We start from the raw sequence: 19228 nt of genomic DNA, 5'->3' as shown, positions 1-19228 counted from the left end.
TCTCACTGGGAAGACAGTCAAGCACAAGACAAAATGTATATTGCTATAGTCGGCCATGTATTAATAGAGCTAAAGTACTGAGAAAATCAAGCAGGAATTAACTTAGAATCATAACAGTCTTCCTCATTGGACCTGCTCTAGTCAAAGGACACTTGCATAGAATAGAAGTGCTTCATGGAGACTTCCGTCGAAGGCTCTGTTATAACATAGAACCTTAACAGTCAACTATATCTTGTATGTCTGCGAAGATCACAGACGCAAACACTTTTTGGAAACTATCGAGTGAGTCCAAACGATTCGCCCGATAGTAGCAAAGATATGTGTCTAAAGCTCCTTTGGTATGCCTCTATGTTTAATTTTTCTTTGTCGAACGTATTTGATAGTATCTAAGATACGTACCTAAAGTCCCTTTGGCATATTGCCATGTTTAATTTTTGCTTGTCGTCGAATTCATTGTATTCATTAAATCCTGTCAGATGACACCTCACACGTCACGATTGGTCCGACACTAGCAATGATACGTGTTCAAATCCCCTTTGGCATGTCGGCATGTTTAATTTTTGTTTATTCTATCGTATTCTGTTCATATTCTATTCGCTAAATCCTGTTATATGACACCTCAAATATCAAGATCCAATTAGTCGTTCTACCCCCTCCAAAAAACGCTCAAAAACGAACAGAATGAATTTCTTATGAAGATTTACAAGGAAAAAAGTATTGTTTTGAGGCCGTATGCACATAGCCTATTTACTAACATATAGTACCAATCCACTAGACTAGACTTTTAAAACCTGGTACCAGGTTCCACAATTCTGGTATAGTTTTCATGAATACAACAGATTGTTACCCAATACTCCAGATGTGTCCTAGTAATAATCCTTGGGAGGAAGAAACTTTTATTCTGACAGAAGAAGAGTTTTGATAAAATACCTTATTTCCGAGAAATTACTAAAACAATTGAATTATTTTTGAAATCTACACACTTCGGGCTCCCACAAACTAAATAACGTCGTTATCTGAAAATAATTAAAACTTCTGTTGACATTAGCAAACTACAGTAATCATATTTTGACTGAGAAAAATGTCTTTATTATGTCAGTTTATGAAGGGAACGTACAAAAGCAAATAAAACTACATACTCTCATACTAAAACGGTCGCTTTTATTACAAATTACAGAAATTAATTGCCTTTCACGATTTATTATTACGGTTGATTATATTTAGATATGAAACTTCTTCGTCGTCTTCTTACGGTGCTTATCCGTTCCAGATGTTGGCGGTTAACATTCATCTTTACGTTGTTGACAGCTATTCGGAAAAGTCCGGTTGTAAATGTGTTGTACTATTGTCTCAGGTTTTAAAGCCAAGAAATCCTTCTTCCTGGTCCTCTTTATCTATACATCTTATCCTGGAGAACGAGTTGTAGCAAACCATATCTCTATTCGTTTCTCATAGTATGGCCCAGATATTCTAATTGGAGCTTTTTTATTTTATATTCCCCCTTCCTACATAATCTCAACATTGGTCATTCGGTCGACCCATGAAATTCGTAAGATGTGCTTGTAACACCACATCTCGAAGGTTTCCAGCGTTTTTAAAGAAGCATCAGAAAGCATCCAATGCTCTACTCCGTACATCAACGTTTACGTGAACTAGTGATCATAATGACGCTTGTATCGGAACACCTGTTATATTACGGAAGATAGATTATCTTTCAATTATTTAAAAAAAATTATAACGTTGCATGCATGCTGTTCTTAAAGTTTTTACGAAAGCTAATCATACCGCGTTACTCTCCAACCCAGCTGCACACTTCAACAAACTCATAGCTATAATTTTCCACACGCGAGTTTGTTTTATTTATAAATATTATTCTGTCCAAATATCAATTATTCCCCAATATATTATTTTTAAATAAAAAAGTATACACAAATTTTCTTAAAAATGTTCTACCAGCTTCTTCTTATGGTGCCCTATCCAATCAGTGGATGTTGGCGACAATTCTGGCATACTTCTCTCGGTCTTGTGTGGCTCTAAAGAGTGCATGGGCATCGAGGTTTGTCCAATCCCTTATGTTTTTAAGCCATGAGTATTTCTTTCTTCCGATGCCCCGTTTTCCTTCTATCTCCCCTTCCATAATAAGCTTTAAGAACTGGTACTTGGAATTTCGAAATATATGACCCAGATAAGCAGTTTTTCTTCGTTTTATTATTGGCAGCAATTCTTGTTCTCTGCCCATTCGATTTAATACTTTGATATTTCTTGTGTGATCTGTCCAGGGAATTTTAAGTAGTCTTCTAAATACCCACATTTCAAAGTCCTCCAATCGGTTTATCACATTGGCCTTTATGGTCCAGTTTTCCACACCATATAGCAGTATGGAGTAAACGTAACATTTTACAAAGCGATATCGAAGCCTATTTACTAATAGCTATTATATAGTTGAGGCTGCTGTTGCTTAGCAAGGTTCTCATATTAGTAAATGCTGTTCTGGCTTGCTCAATCATGCTACGTATCTCTATGTCTGGATCTAGATCTTCAGTTATCCAACTGCCGAGATATCTGAACTTGGGGACCTTTTGGATGTTTTTGTTGTTTACTCTTATATTTAATTGCATATTTCGTGTTCTGCTAACCACCATTACCTTCGTCTTGTCTATAATAATCTTCAAGCCCAGTCGTTCTCCTTCAGTGTTTATTCTATCTATTAGTCGTTGTAGCGCTTCTTGGCTATCTGCTGTTATTACTGTATCATCAGCATAGCGAATATTACTAATAGTCTGTCCGTTGATTTTGATTCCATCTTCAGTGTCACTTAAGGCTCTATCGAAAATCGTTTCAGAGTAAAGATAAAAAAGGAGGGGTGACAGAACACAACCCTGTCATACACCTTTTTCGATTGAGAAATATGATTTCCAGTCCTACTCTCACAGATGCCACTTGATTCATATAAAGGTTCTTTATGATTTTAAGGTTTTACCTGCACTAGATATTATACAGTATTCAACACTTGCTGCATTGCAAGGTTATCTGAAGCATAGTTATTTGTTTGCACGCATATTTACATTTGCAAGGATTTTTAAGTGGTACATCAATTCAATACGTTTTATTTCTTTGATTTTAATTTTACGGAATGGATATACAATGTCGCTTAGTCATTTCTTCAAATGATGTATTAATTGAAATAAATATTTTTTATAGAACACGAACTTGTTATAATTTATTACTTATTTTTAGGAGCTTTAAGTGATGTAAACTCTGCATATATAGACCATAACCATGATGCAGACATGGACGACAATACCTCGATGTCATCTCGTGCTTCATCTAGGATATTCGACTCGGATGCTATGATGTCACTGGATTCGCTGAGTGCTCTCTACGATTCAGAATACGATAATTGTTACCGCACCGACGACGACTTAAACGCAGTGCCCGACTTAGATAGACTAAACTATTTTTCAGTGCCGACCGATGACGTGCATTTGGCCAATATACGGTCCATGAGCGAAAGCATTACTAGAAATTTCGGTCAACCCAGGAGCGAAACTGATCCTGATAGCGACGTTTAGGGAATATACTAAGATTCTTTTATTGGTAAAACGAATTAACAAAATCGAATAAGAGACTAAAGGGATGTGTGACGCGGGGCTAAATTTTAAGACTAAAACCAGACAAATAATAGAAAATCACAAAAAAATACGTCATGTTCGTTGGTGATATATTATCCACTTATTTTGGTACATCAAAACTTTAAATTCGTAAAACATAAGATCGATACAGTAATCATTATATCAATAGAATGTTGAACGTTTACATTTTTACCCAAACTTATATTAGATTATATTTCAACTTCTCAGTAAAATAAAATTACGAATGACAGAATTTGTCAATATCATCGTAAAGTTAATAAATTATGACAACATCGTAAACTTAATAAAATCAATAAAATAAAGGAAAGAATATAATATTCTTTCCTTTAATATCACTCGCAATATACACTGGCAATATACATAAAAACCTTTTCTTAGATTTAATGAAGTTATTCCATTTTGTTTTGGTTTTTGTTGAACAAAAATATTTTGAATTTATGTTGTACATTGTACTGTTTTTTTAGCCATGGTACATAATTAATATTGGAAAATTTAATCAGTTTTTTTAATTATTTAACATTATGTCCATTATTCTTTATCATTTTTTAATCCAACTGATTTTTTTTTAATTAAATATAAATTTACAATTCAAAATTGAACCCTGGAGTGTCTGCCAAAATAAGTGTATTTATTATATATATTCACCAATTTTCACAAGGACATAGTTAGGAACATATCTGTCCAGCTCTTAGTCAAATTAGATTTTTTACTGAAGTGGACTTGAATAGGAAATATTTGCGTGGAATAACAAAAAACATTTATGAATGGTTTGGAATAAAAGAGGTGTAACTGTGCCTGTATATATATTTTTTTATAGTGTAATAATATTTCTCTCTAAAATTGGTATCCAATAATGTTTCATAAGTATATTTCAAATTTATTAATCGATCACTAGTACGCGTACACTGAAACTGTAATAAAGTGTGGCTTTTGTCTTCAGATAAAAATATTATAAAGTTACTATATAAAATATTATTATAGCGTACTTATAGGTACAACAAGCATACTCTTTACTCACAGTCGAGTTATGTATCAAATGAAAACCCCTTAATTAAGATTGAGATTCTTATGATGATCGATTCCTCAGATGATCCAAAAAAATATGTCGGTCACAAAACTATAAAAACATTGTAATGCGTAAACATTTGCCTTAATTTCTGATTCACCTACCAATTCCATTATAAGGGAATAATTATTTTAAAAACTTCAATTTGAATTAACTTTCTTGAAATATAAATAGTTAAAATGTCGCTTTTTTATTATCAAAAATAAAATAACTGGACAACTTAGTTGAACTAAATTCATAATACTGCGGAATTAACAAATACATGAATTCAAATGTATATGCATATTATTTTTTAGGTTAGTGGCCTAAGGTGGTTTTTTATTATAATCGCGCAATACCAAAATTAGAACGCACGTCTCAATTAATCCACTAATCGAGGTCTTTAATTTGACACATACCTTGATCTTGAGTGACGATTATGTTTATTTTTCTTATAAGTATATGATTTCTTTTTAATTTCTTCTTTTTTTTTGTCATTTTCTTTCTACAATATACTTGTAGGAGAAAATAACACCACATCACCTTTTAGAGGTTTGTTTAAAAATGTATACATGCTTTAGTGAGTTATTGTTTACGGTTGAGTCATCCCTTCATTCTATATTTTAGAAATTAGAATATTTGGAAGAGAAATTCCCCACAATTTTCGTTGTATTATTATCAACAATTATATCAATAGACATTTTTTGATTGGTAATATAAATTCTTAGTTATCTTGATGATGAGTTCTTTTATTATATTTTTCCACATACATGGACCCGGTTTCTTTCATTATTAGAACATTGTCAAGTGGTCCATAAACCTCAAACAAGTTTACATCTTAAGTTACTCTCCATTATTTTTCCACTGTAAGTAGTAGTATGTTCCATTGTAACATTATTATATACTGAATTTGATATTTAAGAGATGCATAAAGTCGTCATAAAGTCGTTTTGTATCGTCTAGGTTAGGAATTCCTGAACACCAAAGATTCATCAATTAAAAGAAACATATGCGGTATTTATAATTTCTTTATTATCTGGTTACTCAAAGAATGATCTGGATTCTTAAAGAACTATCCGGACTATTTATATTTTTATGATAGTATATGGGAATCACATGCACTGGCCAAGATTAAGTGTCATATAAAGTAGATCTACAGATCACCGTATACTTGATGTTTTCAGATTTCTTTCGACTGTGTATGGCTCGGTCTTAACATTTTTTTATACTTCCAGTGAATGAATCCATTTGTTTTTAATTTACAATTACATTTATTTTATTTTACAATTTAAATTCAATTTACAAATAATATAAATTCTCCTTCTAGTAGTTAAATATTAAATTGTCATCATTCGGCGAAAGGCTGGCCTATGCAAAATTTAAACTTTGACGTTCTAGATGTTCTCCACGTCCGCCGAGCTGTGGAAGGACTCCCCTAAGTCACCATAAATAAATATATTGCAAATATAAAGCAAATTCTTCACAAATATATTTGTTCAAATACATTGGATCTGAGATATTTCTAAACTTCTTCATGCATTTTGAAAATAATGTGAAATGACAGATAAAAATAGAGAAAATTAGTAGTATTAACTTGTTGAACGTATAATTGTTAGTTTTTATTAGTATTATACAAATGTCAAGATAAATATTATTACACTATTTGATATAGATATTTCAAAATTGGTGCTTACGGCATTGATAAAAAAGGGCTGAATTTTGTGATCTTTTTCTTTATTGTTAGGGTGGCTCTCTAACCTGAAAAGATTAGTTGTGCGCCATTTTCTGTAGTTGGTTAGAAACCAAAGATGCAATTATTATGAATAGTATTAGTTACTCGATTATTTTTCTTTCTCGAATTTTGACCATTTCACAGCCGACCATAAAATTACTGTATTGTTTTTTTTTACTTTTCAATGTATTGGGGTATCTCACAAGTATTAGATTAGTGGAAAATTTTATTATTAAGTTTATTTAACGATAAAAATTATTTAAGTTATAAATAACTAGGTGACAACTTTTTAGTGTTCAGGCAACTCTGAATGAAATAACAAATGTACCATATGAAAATAAAATTAAATGTATAAATATTTTATTGGCTGTATATTTTATAAACTATATTGATTTTATAATTGCACTGGGTTCTTTGAACTTAAAAAAATAACACATTTAAAAAATTCTTCTTATGGTGCCGTGCACCTATAGTGCGTTGGCGAATTATCTTAAGGTCAGACGTCTGTCTTTTGCGGCATGCAAAAGTTCGCCAGTGTTAGTTACGCCTGTCCAGTTCTTTATATTTCGCAGCCACGACATTTGTTTGCGACCTACTCCTCTCTTGCCCTCAATCTTTCCTTGGATAATTAGTTGAGGGATTGCGTATTTTTCCCCTCTCAGGATATGGCCCAGGTATCCAATCTTTCGTGCCTTGATCAAGCTGAGCAATTCTCTCTCAGTATTTGCTCTATTTAAAAAATAGAAAGACATAATTCTTTCAGGACCAAAGTCGTTTCTCCTTCAAACTATATTCGGAACCATAAAACTTTAATTAATATTTTTTAATATAGCGTAGGGCGCCATTTTAAAAAATAATTTGACATGGAATCAAATATCTGTACTACATTGGTTTTGAAAGCTCGTTACAGGTTAATTTATTTTTCCAGTTTCCCATATTCACACACACAATTTGTACAAACCCCAGCTCCGAGTGACATGTGTGTTCCAATGGATCAGTGGGACCCACATGTCCGAAGATCAATCCAGTCACACTCCTTAATGGAGTGGTACCCATCTGATCTTCAAGCTATAACCAACCACCCCTCCCTATCGCAGGATATAACGAATAAGGAGGCTTTTGTACTGAGCGTTACTTTGGATGCCCTGGGTAATGGGATATTCTCTGTTTTACTTTGCGTGGTTGGGCCACCTAATTTTAGGGGTAGCTAGACGAGCTTTTTTTCCTATGACCGATTGAATTTATTGTTTGACTTGACTTTGGACTTGTGTCCCAAAAGTGTGTTCCGGACAGATGTCCAGATTTTTGTGTGCTCAGTCACTCAGCCGCCGAATCGGCAAAATAAATTTTGTTCTCCTCGCGTGCTGAGGGCCACCGAGCTCACACTTGTCGCCGTAGGTCCTTTGACCTGCCTGAGGGGCTGTTTTGCTTGAGGGGCGATAGCCTGAGGGGCGTCTTGTATGTTTGTGCCTCAGAATTCACTTGCTGTGTTTACATCGTTGGCATAACTGCTGTAACAGATGGTGGTTAGTGAAGATTAAGATGAAATAATAATAGAAAGAAAGTAGCAATGGGTGGGGTGGACACTCCCAGGAGTATATGGCCATTACACACCCCGTGTATATATTTTGTGGTTTTTATCTTTTACAGTATAACTGGTTAGTAAAATAAAACATAACTAAAGAAAAGAAATAAGATAATATAAAGTTTTTTTTCTGTTACTGCGTACGTTAGACTATCACATGGCTATCTCATTCTTTATTAGTCTTCTGGGTTGTCCCTTTATCCTGCCAGCTGCTGCCTGGACCGTCTATGTATCGTGCTCATGTTTTCGTTATAGTCTGTCAACTCTCTTAATAATCTGCTCGGGTGGTTCCTGAGGTTGTTGAATATCTCGTGTGCTCTTTCGTCCATTGTTCTCAGGATTCTCTTTTGTTGTGAATCCCTAAATACGTACCTCAATAGGACGTACTTGACTCCCGAGTGCTTTAGCTGTGTTGACCGTTTGTTTTACATGCTCTTTGAAGGTCAGCTTTTTATCCAACGTTATGCCTCGATATTTGGCTTGGTTTGACCATTCGATTGGGATATCTAATAGGGATAGTACCCAATTTAATGCTATCTGATATTCCCTTTTTTTTTTGTACATGGCGGCCTGTGTTTTGTCAGGGTTGACGGCTATTTTCCACTGCACACACCATGCATCAAGTTCGTCGAGTGCTCTTTGTAGGAGTCTCATAGCTAGATCTGGATTAAGACTCTAACAGCTATCGCTGTATCGTCTGCGTACAGGAGTAGCATCGAATTGGGTTCAGATAGTGTGTCTGCCGTATATATGGTGTATAAGTATGGCGACAGTACTGCCCGATGTGGTACACCAGCTTCCACAGTCTCGACTTCGGACAGGGTGGGCCCGATCCAAACTCTGCATCTTCTGTCGGCTAGGTATGATGAACCTGAATTCATTTGTTTATTTATTGACATTGTCAAGGATGTGATATCATCAAAATGTGACATTTTTTAAACGGCATTATATATCGTATGTGATACAGTATTTCCAATGAAAGAATAACACTTTATTGCTTCTGGGAACATACTGAGTGACACAAGATCTTTAAAATTATGTATCACATGCTATATATTGTCATTAAGAAAAATATTGATGGCGCCATATTTTCGATAGATGGGCTTTCATATTTTTTTCCACACTGCCGCCATTAAACGTTAAACTGTAGCCATTTTAAAATAGTGCGATATATTAACACAAAAATCTATAAATAGACTGAGCGACACAAGAGTAGTAAATTATGTATTACTTGCCGTGTGATCCCTTTTAAACCAATTTTACAAAAAGCCAGCCTCCGTTATTTTTAATGACTACGTCACCACAGTATAAAGAGGTTCCTGGAACCTCTTTATACTGTGACGTCACTAAGACATAAAAAAATATTAACAGGTGTCTTAGTTCAATTAAAAAAATGTACATAACAATTTAAGTTTCATGGTTTAGAAAATAGTGGTGGGCAGGAGAGGGTGTGGACGCGGATTGTAAATAAGTAGATACAGTTTATGTTTTTGGATCAAAACATTTTTATTTATATTTAACAAAAATCTTTAAAATTGACTCCTTTATCGCATATCCCGTTTATATTTTATTGCACCACACTCAGTAAACAAGAATTTTTGCTTGTTAGGTTCAAATCAGAAAATTCTCCTAGAAAATTATACTCATCTCTTTTTTTTGTGTTTTTGTTTTTTATGGCATAATTATTTTGAAGCACAATCCTAAGACAGGGCTCGGTTTAGCTTCAGTCTTCTTTATTGTGCTGATGTTTCATTGCCAATAAATTGCCAATCTTCTTGGTCCATATTGCCTAAAATTTTATATTTATACTACTATATATATATATATATATATATATATATATATATATATATATATTTGTATTTTTTTAATTATTATTTATATGAGAAGTAAATTAATATAGATTTTCATTAAATTATAGATCCATGATACGTTTCGTAGTGTATTCATTATTTTTTTACTATTTTTGTTATAATATTTTGTTGTCTTGTTAATATTGTATATGAAAAATAGGAATTTTCATACGTTAACTAAAATTGATTAATAAAATTTTCCAATGTTTGCCGAAAGAGATTGAAAACGTTTGCGAAAAGTTTTTAATCATTTTCGTTTTTACAGGGTTAGCCAATAAGATGATATACTGAATAATATTAAACTCATATGTATAACTCAATAATAATGATAATTTAACGTTAATTTTGGTTGATCCTGTAGTTATTGTTCATTTTGCGTACAAATAATTTTTAAACATACAATGTTCTAAATAATAAGGTAATGTTTAATCTTAATACTAAACATATGAAATTATATTTTAAATTATAATAATTATTTTAAATAGTGAAACTATTTTCAAAAATACAAAGGAATGTGTGAATAGAAGTGATCCGATGTTACAGTATAACAGACTTTCAGGGCAACTAATATAGTTATCTGAACAATTTTCACAAATCTCTCTATTATTTCCAAGTTTCTTACCTTTTTCAAACTGTTTTACCTGCAGCCAATGATTTATACTACGACGAGAACTAGCTATCATTTTATTGTGAGTCTGTTCCTTCCTTCATTTAGTTTTAATTTTATTAATATGCCCTTATATTCGGTTTTTTTGCCGTTTTTATGAGATATATCATGCATATTGCATCGTTTAATGCTTTCTGGTTCCTTATCAAGCACTCCAATGATTCTAGTATTCCCAAAGTTGAATGTTAATCATCATCCAAAAGCCTGCTATTACATAAAGGTTAATAGAATCATTTAATCTTCTCTCCTTTCGAACCTTTACACATATTACAGTGAAATATGGCGTCTTAAAATATAACGAACATTAAAAAATTCGAGTATTTGACCACCCATTTTAATAAAGGGCATATGAGATAAACTTTTGGGTATAAGGTGCTAAAGGGAAATTTAAAATAATAGAAATATTATGGGTATAATATCAGATAAAGACAATTATTAGTCAACTTAACACCTAATAGTAATATAGCAGACAGTATTAAAATAGACAAATATAATACTCTAGAAAAACATTCGAAAGCACGTGCGGTTTTAATATGTATTGATAAAATCATCCGGTTGGTTTTTCTTCTTTATGTATCGTGTTCATCACTGGAGGTTAGCGGTTATGGTGGCCAACGTTTAGATCTTCAGCTGTACGCATAAGTTCTTCAAAGCCTAGTACTATCCAGTTTCTGATATTACGCAGCCAGGACAATATTTTCTTCCAATATCTCAATTTCTCTCTATTCTAGCCTTAATAAACAATTAAGGAATGTAGTACTTTTTGGTACAGTAGCAAATGTCCACAGAACTGGTGCCATTGGCTACGGTACCAAATCTTACGGTACTTTTAATCGTTCTCAACAGTTAATTTTCTATATTTGGTCGATTTAGAACTTCTTCATTTGTTTTTTGTGCCGTCCAAGAAATTTTTAAAATTCTCCTGTTGTACACCCACATTTCAATTGCCTCTAACTTATTGAGACTCTTTATCTTTAGATTCTACGTTAACTCCATACACTGGCCTAATTATCGGTCTGCTGTTTGACAAATTTTTACTATTATAAATGAAGGGTGTTAGGCTAGAAGGGGGAATGTCCAATAACCATAGTTTTCCAAACATCAAAAATTTTAAGTTACCAAGTCTAGATTATTGGTGACAGGAGAGTAAAGGAGTATGTTTTTCTCATGAAAAAGTTTATTGGTTAAACATTACAAAAATTAAATATACATTAAAAGTAATTTTCACCTAATTTTGTTGCGAATCATATTTAAAAATCACAACAGATAAAACAGAATTTTATGCACGTAATAACATATGAACGTTTATAACTCAAATGTCATTCGTTTTTCAAACGTGGGTAACATTAAAAAGACATTTAGCTGCTTTCTTGTCACAGAATTAAATCAAATGCTTTATGTCATTGTATTTTTCTTTACTTACTGGTAAACATTTTGAATATGATTGTTCAGGAAGTATGAACACACCTTTTTAAGTAAAATGATTATTCTGGGCACAATGTCGAGTTTCATTAATAAACTGCATAATCCTAACACCATTGTAGTTATCTTGAATCCTCACAGACTTACACTGGCTGGATTTTATAAGAATTTCTTTCATTTTTTGATACCAAACCGACATTTTTTCTTGTAACGCTTCTCGAAAAATTGGGTCCAATTGTCTACATGTTTCTGCTTTACTGCAATCACCTTGAATGGAAAAGGTTTACGTCGTGAATTACGAATATTTTCAATCCAGTCTTGTGGTATTTACATCTTTTTTTTTAGATTGATGACACGCATATTCTTATCGCAGCAGGTTATTTCTATGGAGTCCAACCTTCTTACAACATTTACAATATAGTGAAGGAAACGGACTATTGTATAATTTGTTTGCCCCCCCTCCCACCCTCCGTCCCAAAAATGTGAAAATGTCTAAACTCAACTGGTAGTCGATTCATCATGTAATAATCAAACAAAAGAGCATACTTCATCTGCCCCTATTTTCGAAACGTATTCCGGGTATGTGTAGAAAATGCTCCATGTACATATCTATGTATAGCGCAGTACAATGCATAATATGTACAGTTCCATGTACATATTATGCATTTTCGATATGTTCAATTCTTCTGGTAAATATATGCGTCCTGGGTTGTCTTTCAAGCTATAATGACTTTTACATGTCTTGAAATAACTAACATGCGATTTGATCAGGCCGATAGTGGTTTTGTTCATTGAAGTTTTAATTTGCTGGCCTCTCCGATCTATTGGTGAAAGACCTGTTAATTTCAACGGATGTTGAATATTCACAACCTTTTTTTTAACACCGTGTACTGCCAAGAAAAAATTCAGACTTCAGTAACAGACTTCAGTTTCTTTAAACACATCATCCTCGTCTTTGATAAAAACACGGTAACTGTATGTAGTTGCATTGGGTTTTTATCATCCCCTACTACCTTTCTTGACATGCGGCGCTGAATTTGTTACGCTGAAGTTAAATACGAATTTAGTTCATCATGGGAATTGAGCGAATTTACCTTTCTAAGAATTAATCTTCTGTTTACGTCGTTCATTTTCTCCATGCACTTCAACCTTTTTGCATTGACAAAACTTACCGAATTCGTGTGGTCATAACCGAATTTTTTTAAGCACAACTCTCATTCTGCACGTCTCAGATTTTCTTTTATAGATTCCTTTGCCAAAACTTAAAAAATACACGAAAACTCAACTACATGTCATAGCACAGAGGTAAACAAGCAACTGGTGACCACAGGACGAGAAATTCTGCGGCAGGTTAGCGTGTACTTGGACATTTTCTCTACTTGCAGCACAAAATCCGTGGCGCGTAGGACATTCCTTCTTTTAGCCAAACAGACGGGTATTTTCAAACCGCAAAACGTGTAACAATCATTTTTTCTAGTCTCCATGAGACCACGTTTCGCGATACTACATGGGCAAAGCTAACAGGTGATGTTGAAATCTCAATTTCTTTTTTTTTACATTCCCCCATGTTTTTTTGCCTAACACCCGTCAAATATCCAACTTAGATAATCATACGAATTACTCAAACCCCCCCCCCCCCCCAAAATCGTATTTTGTGTCGGGAGCATATTCTATAAAACTTGGCCAAATATCAATAAATTAACGAATTTATGATTTTAGTCAATGTTTACAGTTTTTTCGTTCAACATTAATCATACAATTTCTGGACAATCGTGTTCTGCTCGATAACCATCATCATTATCTATGCCTTTATTTCTATAAAGGGTTGGCTTCTCTAATATAATAGTAAGTAATAATTAGTAAGTAATGTTGGGTCATATTAATCCTCTTCAAAGACATGTCTTACCTAATTATCTTCAATCACGACTCCTTTGGTCTTTCTTTGCTACTTCTTCCAGGAACTTGATATTTAGCGATTCTTCATATTGGGATATTATCGTTTCGGCTTGGAAACTAACCATCTTAACCTATGCTCGAATTTTCACACTTATTGGTATCCCTTCTAGACTTAATATTCATATTTTTATTTTTAACCCTTTTCGTTGCTCTACTTATCCATTTAAGCAATATTATTCTGTACCATGCATTCGTTATTCTTCTTCCTTTTTAACTAGTCGTACATCATAGCTGATATTACGGTAATATTAAAGAATTTACTTGGAGTGTAATTAGAATTTTTCGGTCACAGAACACAGCTTTCCTTTTCTGTCATTTTTTTCAACTTGCTGTAGCTCTACATATTTGCATATATTTACCCATTGCTCTGTATTGGTGATCCTATATAATCTAAATATTGTAAATTAATAAACATTCTGTACAAGAATAATAAAAAGCATTAAGTTGTATAGAACATGCAACAGTGTTGCGATATGTAATTTGATCTGTATAGTATAAGAATTGAACTTATAATTGACACTTGTTTACTTTTTTGTGGAATTATTTTGATAACTGTATGTTGCCGTACATGTTTTACAATATTACTTGATCAATTTTTTATATGTTACCATTGATGCAATATTTTTTTACAAAAGTTACGTTTACTATATTTTTGCAAGTGATTCTTTTGAACTGCATGTTATAATTTTGTACTTAGCAATTGTTTATTCTTCAAATGTATTTTAAATATCGTTGATAAGATGTGCTTATCAAAGCTGATTTCCTTGTTAACAAATATTACACAATTTTAAAAATTTCTCATTGTTAACAATGATTTCAGAGTATAGAGGGGTATGCCATTTTAATACAGTTAGATTTTACTATTTTTTAATGTTTTAAGATTAAATTGTTGAAAAATATTATTCATATTATTAAACCTTGATTTGAAAATTATATTGTTAGATGTATACTCTTTAAATCATACTAATCGTATAGATCGATTTCTTCAGAAACATTATCCACTATTATCATCATCATTATTCAGCCATTTCTGTCCGTTGCCGGATATTCATCTCCTCTAAACATTTCCAAGTTTCTATATCTTTCTATGTCTACCTATCCTTACTTCGTGTACTAGATAGGATATTTCTCGGCCACTACTATTTCCGTTCTAGTAATATGAAAGCTTAATGAGCAGATGAGAACTATATGTGTCATTATATCAGTTTTGTTCGGGTTTATCAACAGGTCCACTTTGTGTATAGCGCTTTTGAATGACTGTAATAACAATAACGGATTTGTTAAACAAATTGAAGTTATACATAATAGCAGTAAGTTTAATAACATGATAATGTGCGATGTATCACTGGATCGCTGGCTTACTCCTGTTCTTCTTGTATACTCTCCCGGTAAGACACTTCCTGTCTCCTACATTTAATTGTAATACCATTGTACCAAAGCCTGCACTTTCACTAAACTATAAAAGAAATTTTGTGCTCTTGAAAAAAGTCAGCAGTTTACTTACAGATAATTGAATTATTTTTCTGGCGCAATAGCCTTTGCATTTTCGGTCCCATGATTCATTGCCACCTACGTGGCAAAACGAAAGTTTGATGTCAATGCTACTTATAATTTTCCTTAAAAGGGTTTCCTTCTAGGACTTCCGATTTGTTGTACTTTTCAGTCTTTTCCTTTATGCGCTTTTTATTCTCTTGATAGCTGTTCTTGTTACATTCTGAAGAATAAATTGAATTTAAATCAAAGATTTTAATTAGTTATTATTTATATGTGGTATTTAAATGGCTTATCCTGTTTTTACAATCAACATCAAAACTTTCCTTTTCTGTGATCACCATTCATTAGTGTAAGCACTCTCGAATGATATTGGTGGTATGTAAATATGAAAAAATATATATTTCTATTTTTCTTAAATGTTCGAATTATTCTCAATGTTAAAATTTTGTGTATATATAAAATACGATTCGGTTAATTTTTACAATTTCCAAGTTTATGAAATTTATTGGAATGTTACAAAGGTTTAAAAATGCCTTTTTAGTTTGTTTTAATACTCTAGATTTATGATCTTATAGAAGTACTTTCGGAAAAAACCAGTGCTAAATCTTATCGGAGTTACGGATTAATGTAGATATTAACATTCCAGAATACTAGTATCAGGGGACACACTCATAAAGCAAAATTTTGTTACCGAAAAATACACTTTCTAAACACACGTCAATACTTTATATCAAATGATCACTGCAATTTGTAGAAAGAACAACGCTGGACCAACCATCCCTGTTTTGGTCCGTTAAGTAAGTTCTTGGTATATGGCATAAGATATGTTAAAATAGCTATAACTTGGTTATCATTTTTCAGAATTTCACAGAAATATACAAATGGCTTGCTTACATTAGTCTTAAAACATATCATATATCTATTGGCTGTATTAATTTTGGATGAACGTATCTTTGCTATCTTACGCAGACTTATAATGTCATTGCTCAGAGGCCTTATTACACTCTTCATGTTTTTGATTCACGTGTAGAGCATGAATTTAAAGCAAATACTTCTTAATATTCTTTAGCATAGTGGAAAGCTAGGTTAAATGTGTCATGAACATTATTAAGACTAAAACATTAGCCAAATGTTGTGTAGTTTTTTATTACATTTTGACTCGACCTATAAGATGAGTAAATTAGATTTGAATTGTTTTAAGCATTAATAAAGCAAAATAAAATACAGATGCAGTTCATGATATTAAAAACGCAAAATATAGACAGAATAAATGACTGATGTTTAAGTAGTTCGAAGAGAAGTATTCCAAATTGATATCTTAAAATTATTTGTCCTCTTAGTTTTTATAAACATATACTCTTTACCTAGATTAAATAAGTGATTTAAAAGGTTTTTTAAATTGTAAAAATGGATCTTATCGTATTTTATTTATTTTTGTTCGTCTTAGTTATATTTGTTGTAAAACATTTTTTCTACTTTTATCCCTGTAAAAATATTATACATAGTGTATGTTAAGAGAAATGTTTTAATAATTTATTGAATGCTTAAGGATAATTGAATACATAATCAAAAATACAGTATTCATATAAACGTCTTTTATTTCATTTCCCAGGTTCAGACGATCTTTGACTCGTATTGGCACCTACAGTATATTCAATTAACTTACATCTCTACTAAACGATTAATTATTACTGCAATATGGGCTTGAAAGCTGGACATTAAAGCAAGAACACATAAATAAGTTACAGTCCTTTGAAATATGGTGTTACAGGAGGATGCTTAGAATAGCGTGGACACAGAAGAAAACTAACACGGAAGTATTGCGAGAAATGGGCAAAGAATGCGAAATAATAAACCCAATAAAAATAAGAAAGTTACAATATCTGGGACACGTAATGAGGGGACAGCGATATGAACTGATAAGGCTGATAATACAGGGAAAGATAAGAGGAGGAAGGAGTATAGGAAGAAGGAGAGTGTCATGGTTGAAGAATTTAAGGGACTGGTTTAAATGCAGTTCTATAGAACTCTTCAGAGCAGCAGTAGATAGAGTAAAGATAGTGATGATGATATCCAACCTCCGATCGGGAGACGGCACTTAAAGAAGAAACGATTAATGGAATTCGCAGAAAATCTTTCGTTGTAGTGCGTTGTAGTAAAAGGCACGTTGTAGTAAACTGCACTGGAGTTCTTCATAATCTTTTTAATTACTTAGTTTGTTTAGAAAATTTTGCCTGTATTATTAGTTAGTTATCATTTGTATAAAATGAGGAGCAAAAATTGAAATGAAATTTTAAATATTGTTTATTTATATAATAATGAATGTATAAATATAATGGTTAACCTGATGTACAATTATTTTGTAAATAACATTATAATAGTGTACTTATAGATTATTTAAATTTATAAATCATCATCATCGTCACTAAATTCACTACCGCTATCATTATGTAAATCTATAATTACTGGATTAATTTCACTAATTTTATTTTCCCGGATCCACCACTCTTCTATTAATTTTTCACATTTATTTACAGTTTTGGCCCATATTTGTGGAGTTGCAGTGTTAAGAGCTTCTTACATTTCATTAACTGCATCGTTACTGTATCCATTGCATCCAACGTGATTATCATAATGCGTTTTACATATAGGTACCCCAGATGTGTTCGATGAGATTAAACTGGCAGTGATAGAGTGTGCAACAAATTTAAGTTTGGGAATGTGACGTAGTGTTTAAGGCAGGTGGGCGGACTGTTTCTACCAGTGGCGGGAACAGATAGATTTAAAATAATTTTTCACAAGTATATCCAATTAAGTTAACAATGAATTTGTTAATTTTTATTTTTATAGTTTTTAATTATTATGAAGTTTATAGTCAGTTGCACTCGAAAAATAATGAGTAAAATATTAGGAGTACTTTAATAAATAACAAATTCCTCAATACTTACAATTTATTAACATTACCCCGAAGGAAGGGTTTCAATAATACAAAAAAAATAAGTAGTTTATTTTAACTAATTAAGTAAGATATTTATTTGTCTAAACAAGAAGTTAGTTAGTTAGTTATGATTTCTCGCATAGTGTCTAAGAAATGTTCTTTTTCGATTTAAATGTTTTTATTATTTTGCGGGTGTTTACATATATTAATCCACTCTTCTAATAAGATTTCTTCTGAAAATTTAGTTTTTGCTATATTTTCAACATCATTTATATTAAATGTTGTATTATGAGTTATTACTACTTTTTATCAAACCTCATATTTTTTCGATAGGGTTTAACTCCGTATGATAGGAAGGCAAGGGAAGACCTTGATGTCCATGATATTCAAGCTCAAAATATAATACATATACAGATGGAAAAATGTCATAAAATTATCGTAAAAATTATTTTAGAGGATTTTTCGGCGAATTAAAATAAAAATAATCATTGTATATTTTTGCTGAACGACCTTTAACTCGTTATTAGTTTAGTAGATAGTCGTTAATAAGGTTTTTATGAAATTTTTATCAAAAATAAAATTTGATTTATTATGAAACTTTAAAAGTAATTATGGCTTACATTACTGTTATTGTTATAACAATTGACTTTTTAATTATAAACGTGCAGATGATTTAAAAATTCACACGCATATTAATGCACACAGCGTTAGGTACAAATCCAGTCTCTTCTCCAGCCTGAAAAATAATCAGCCTTTTGCCCTTAGAAATCGGTTTCTTTAAAGTTTTTCCACTTTGATCTGCCCGGTGCAGTACGGCTAATGTGTATCTATATGTCTTTCATTGGTATAAATTATGGTTCTACCCTCAGATCAAAATTGAATT

General features: G+C 32.2%; 1 protein-coding gene across 5 annotated transcripts in view; it reads left to right on the top strand.

Annotated features, from left to right (window-relative positions):
- Nucleotides 1-16984, top strand: part of rut (adenylate cyclase rutabaga) — a 933824-nt gene extending 916840 nt beyond the window's left edge. For all 5 annotated transcript variants that reach the window (XM_072523105.1, XM_072523104.1, XM_072523101.1 and 2 more), the window contains one exon: nucleotides 3238-16984. In XM_072523105.1, the coding sequence (XP_072379206.1) occupies nucleotides 3238-3572 (335 nt within the window). In that variant the 3' untranslated portion in view covers nucleotides 3573-16984. The remainder of the gene's footprint in view (nucleotides 1-3237) is intronic.
- Nucleotides 16985-19228: the final 2244 nt, after the last annotated feature.

This window comes from Diabrotica undecimpunctata, chromosome 2 (assembly GCF_040954645.1).
Source record: "Diabrotica undecimpunctata isolate CICGRU chromosome 2, icDiaUnde3, whole genome shotgun sequence".
Taxonomy (NCBI): Eukaryota; Metazoa; Arthropoda; class Insecta; order Coleoptera; family Chrysomelidae; genus Diabrotica; species Diabrotica undecimpunctata.
Note: the sequence above shows the minus strand (reverse complement) of the source record. Positions and strands in the feature narration are given on the sequence as shown.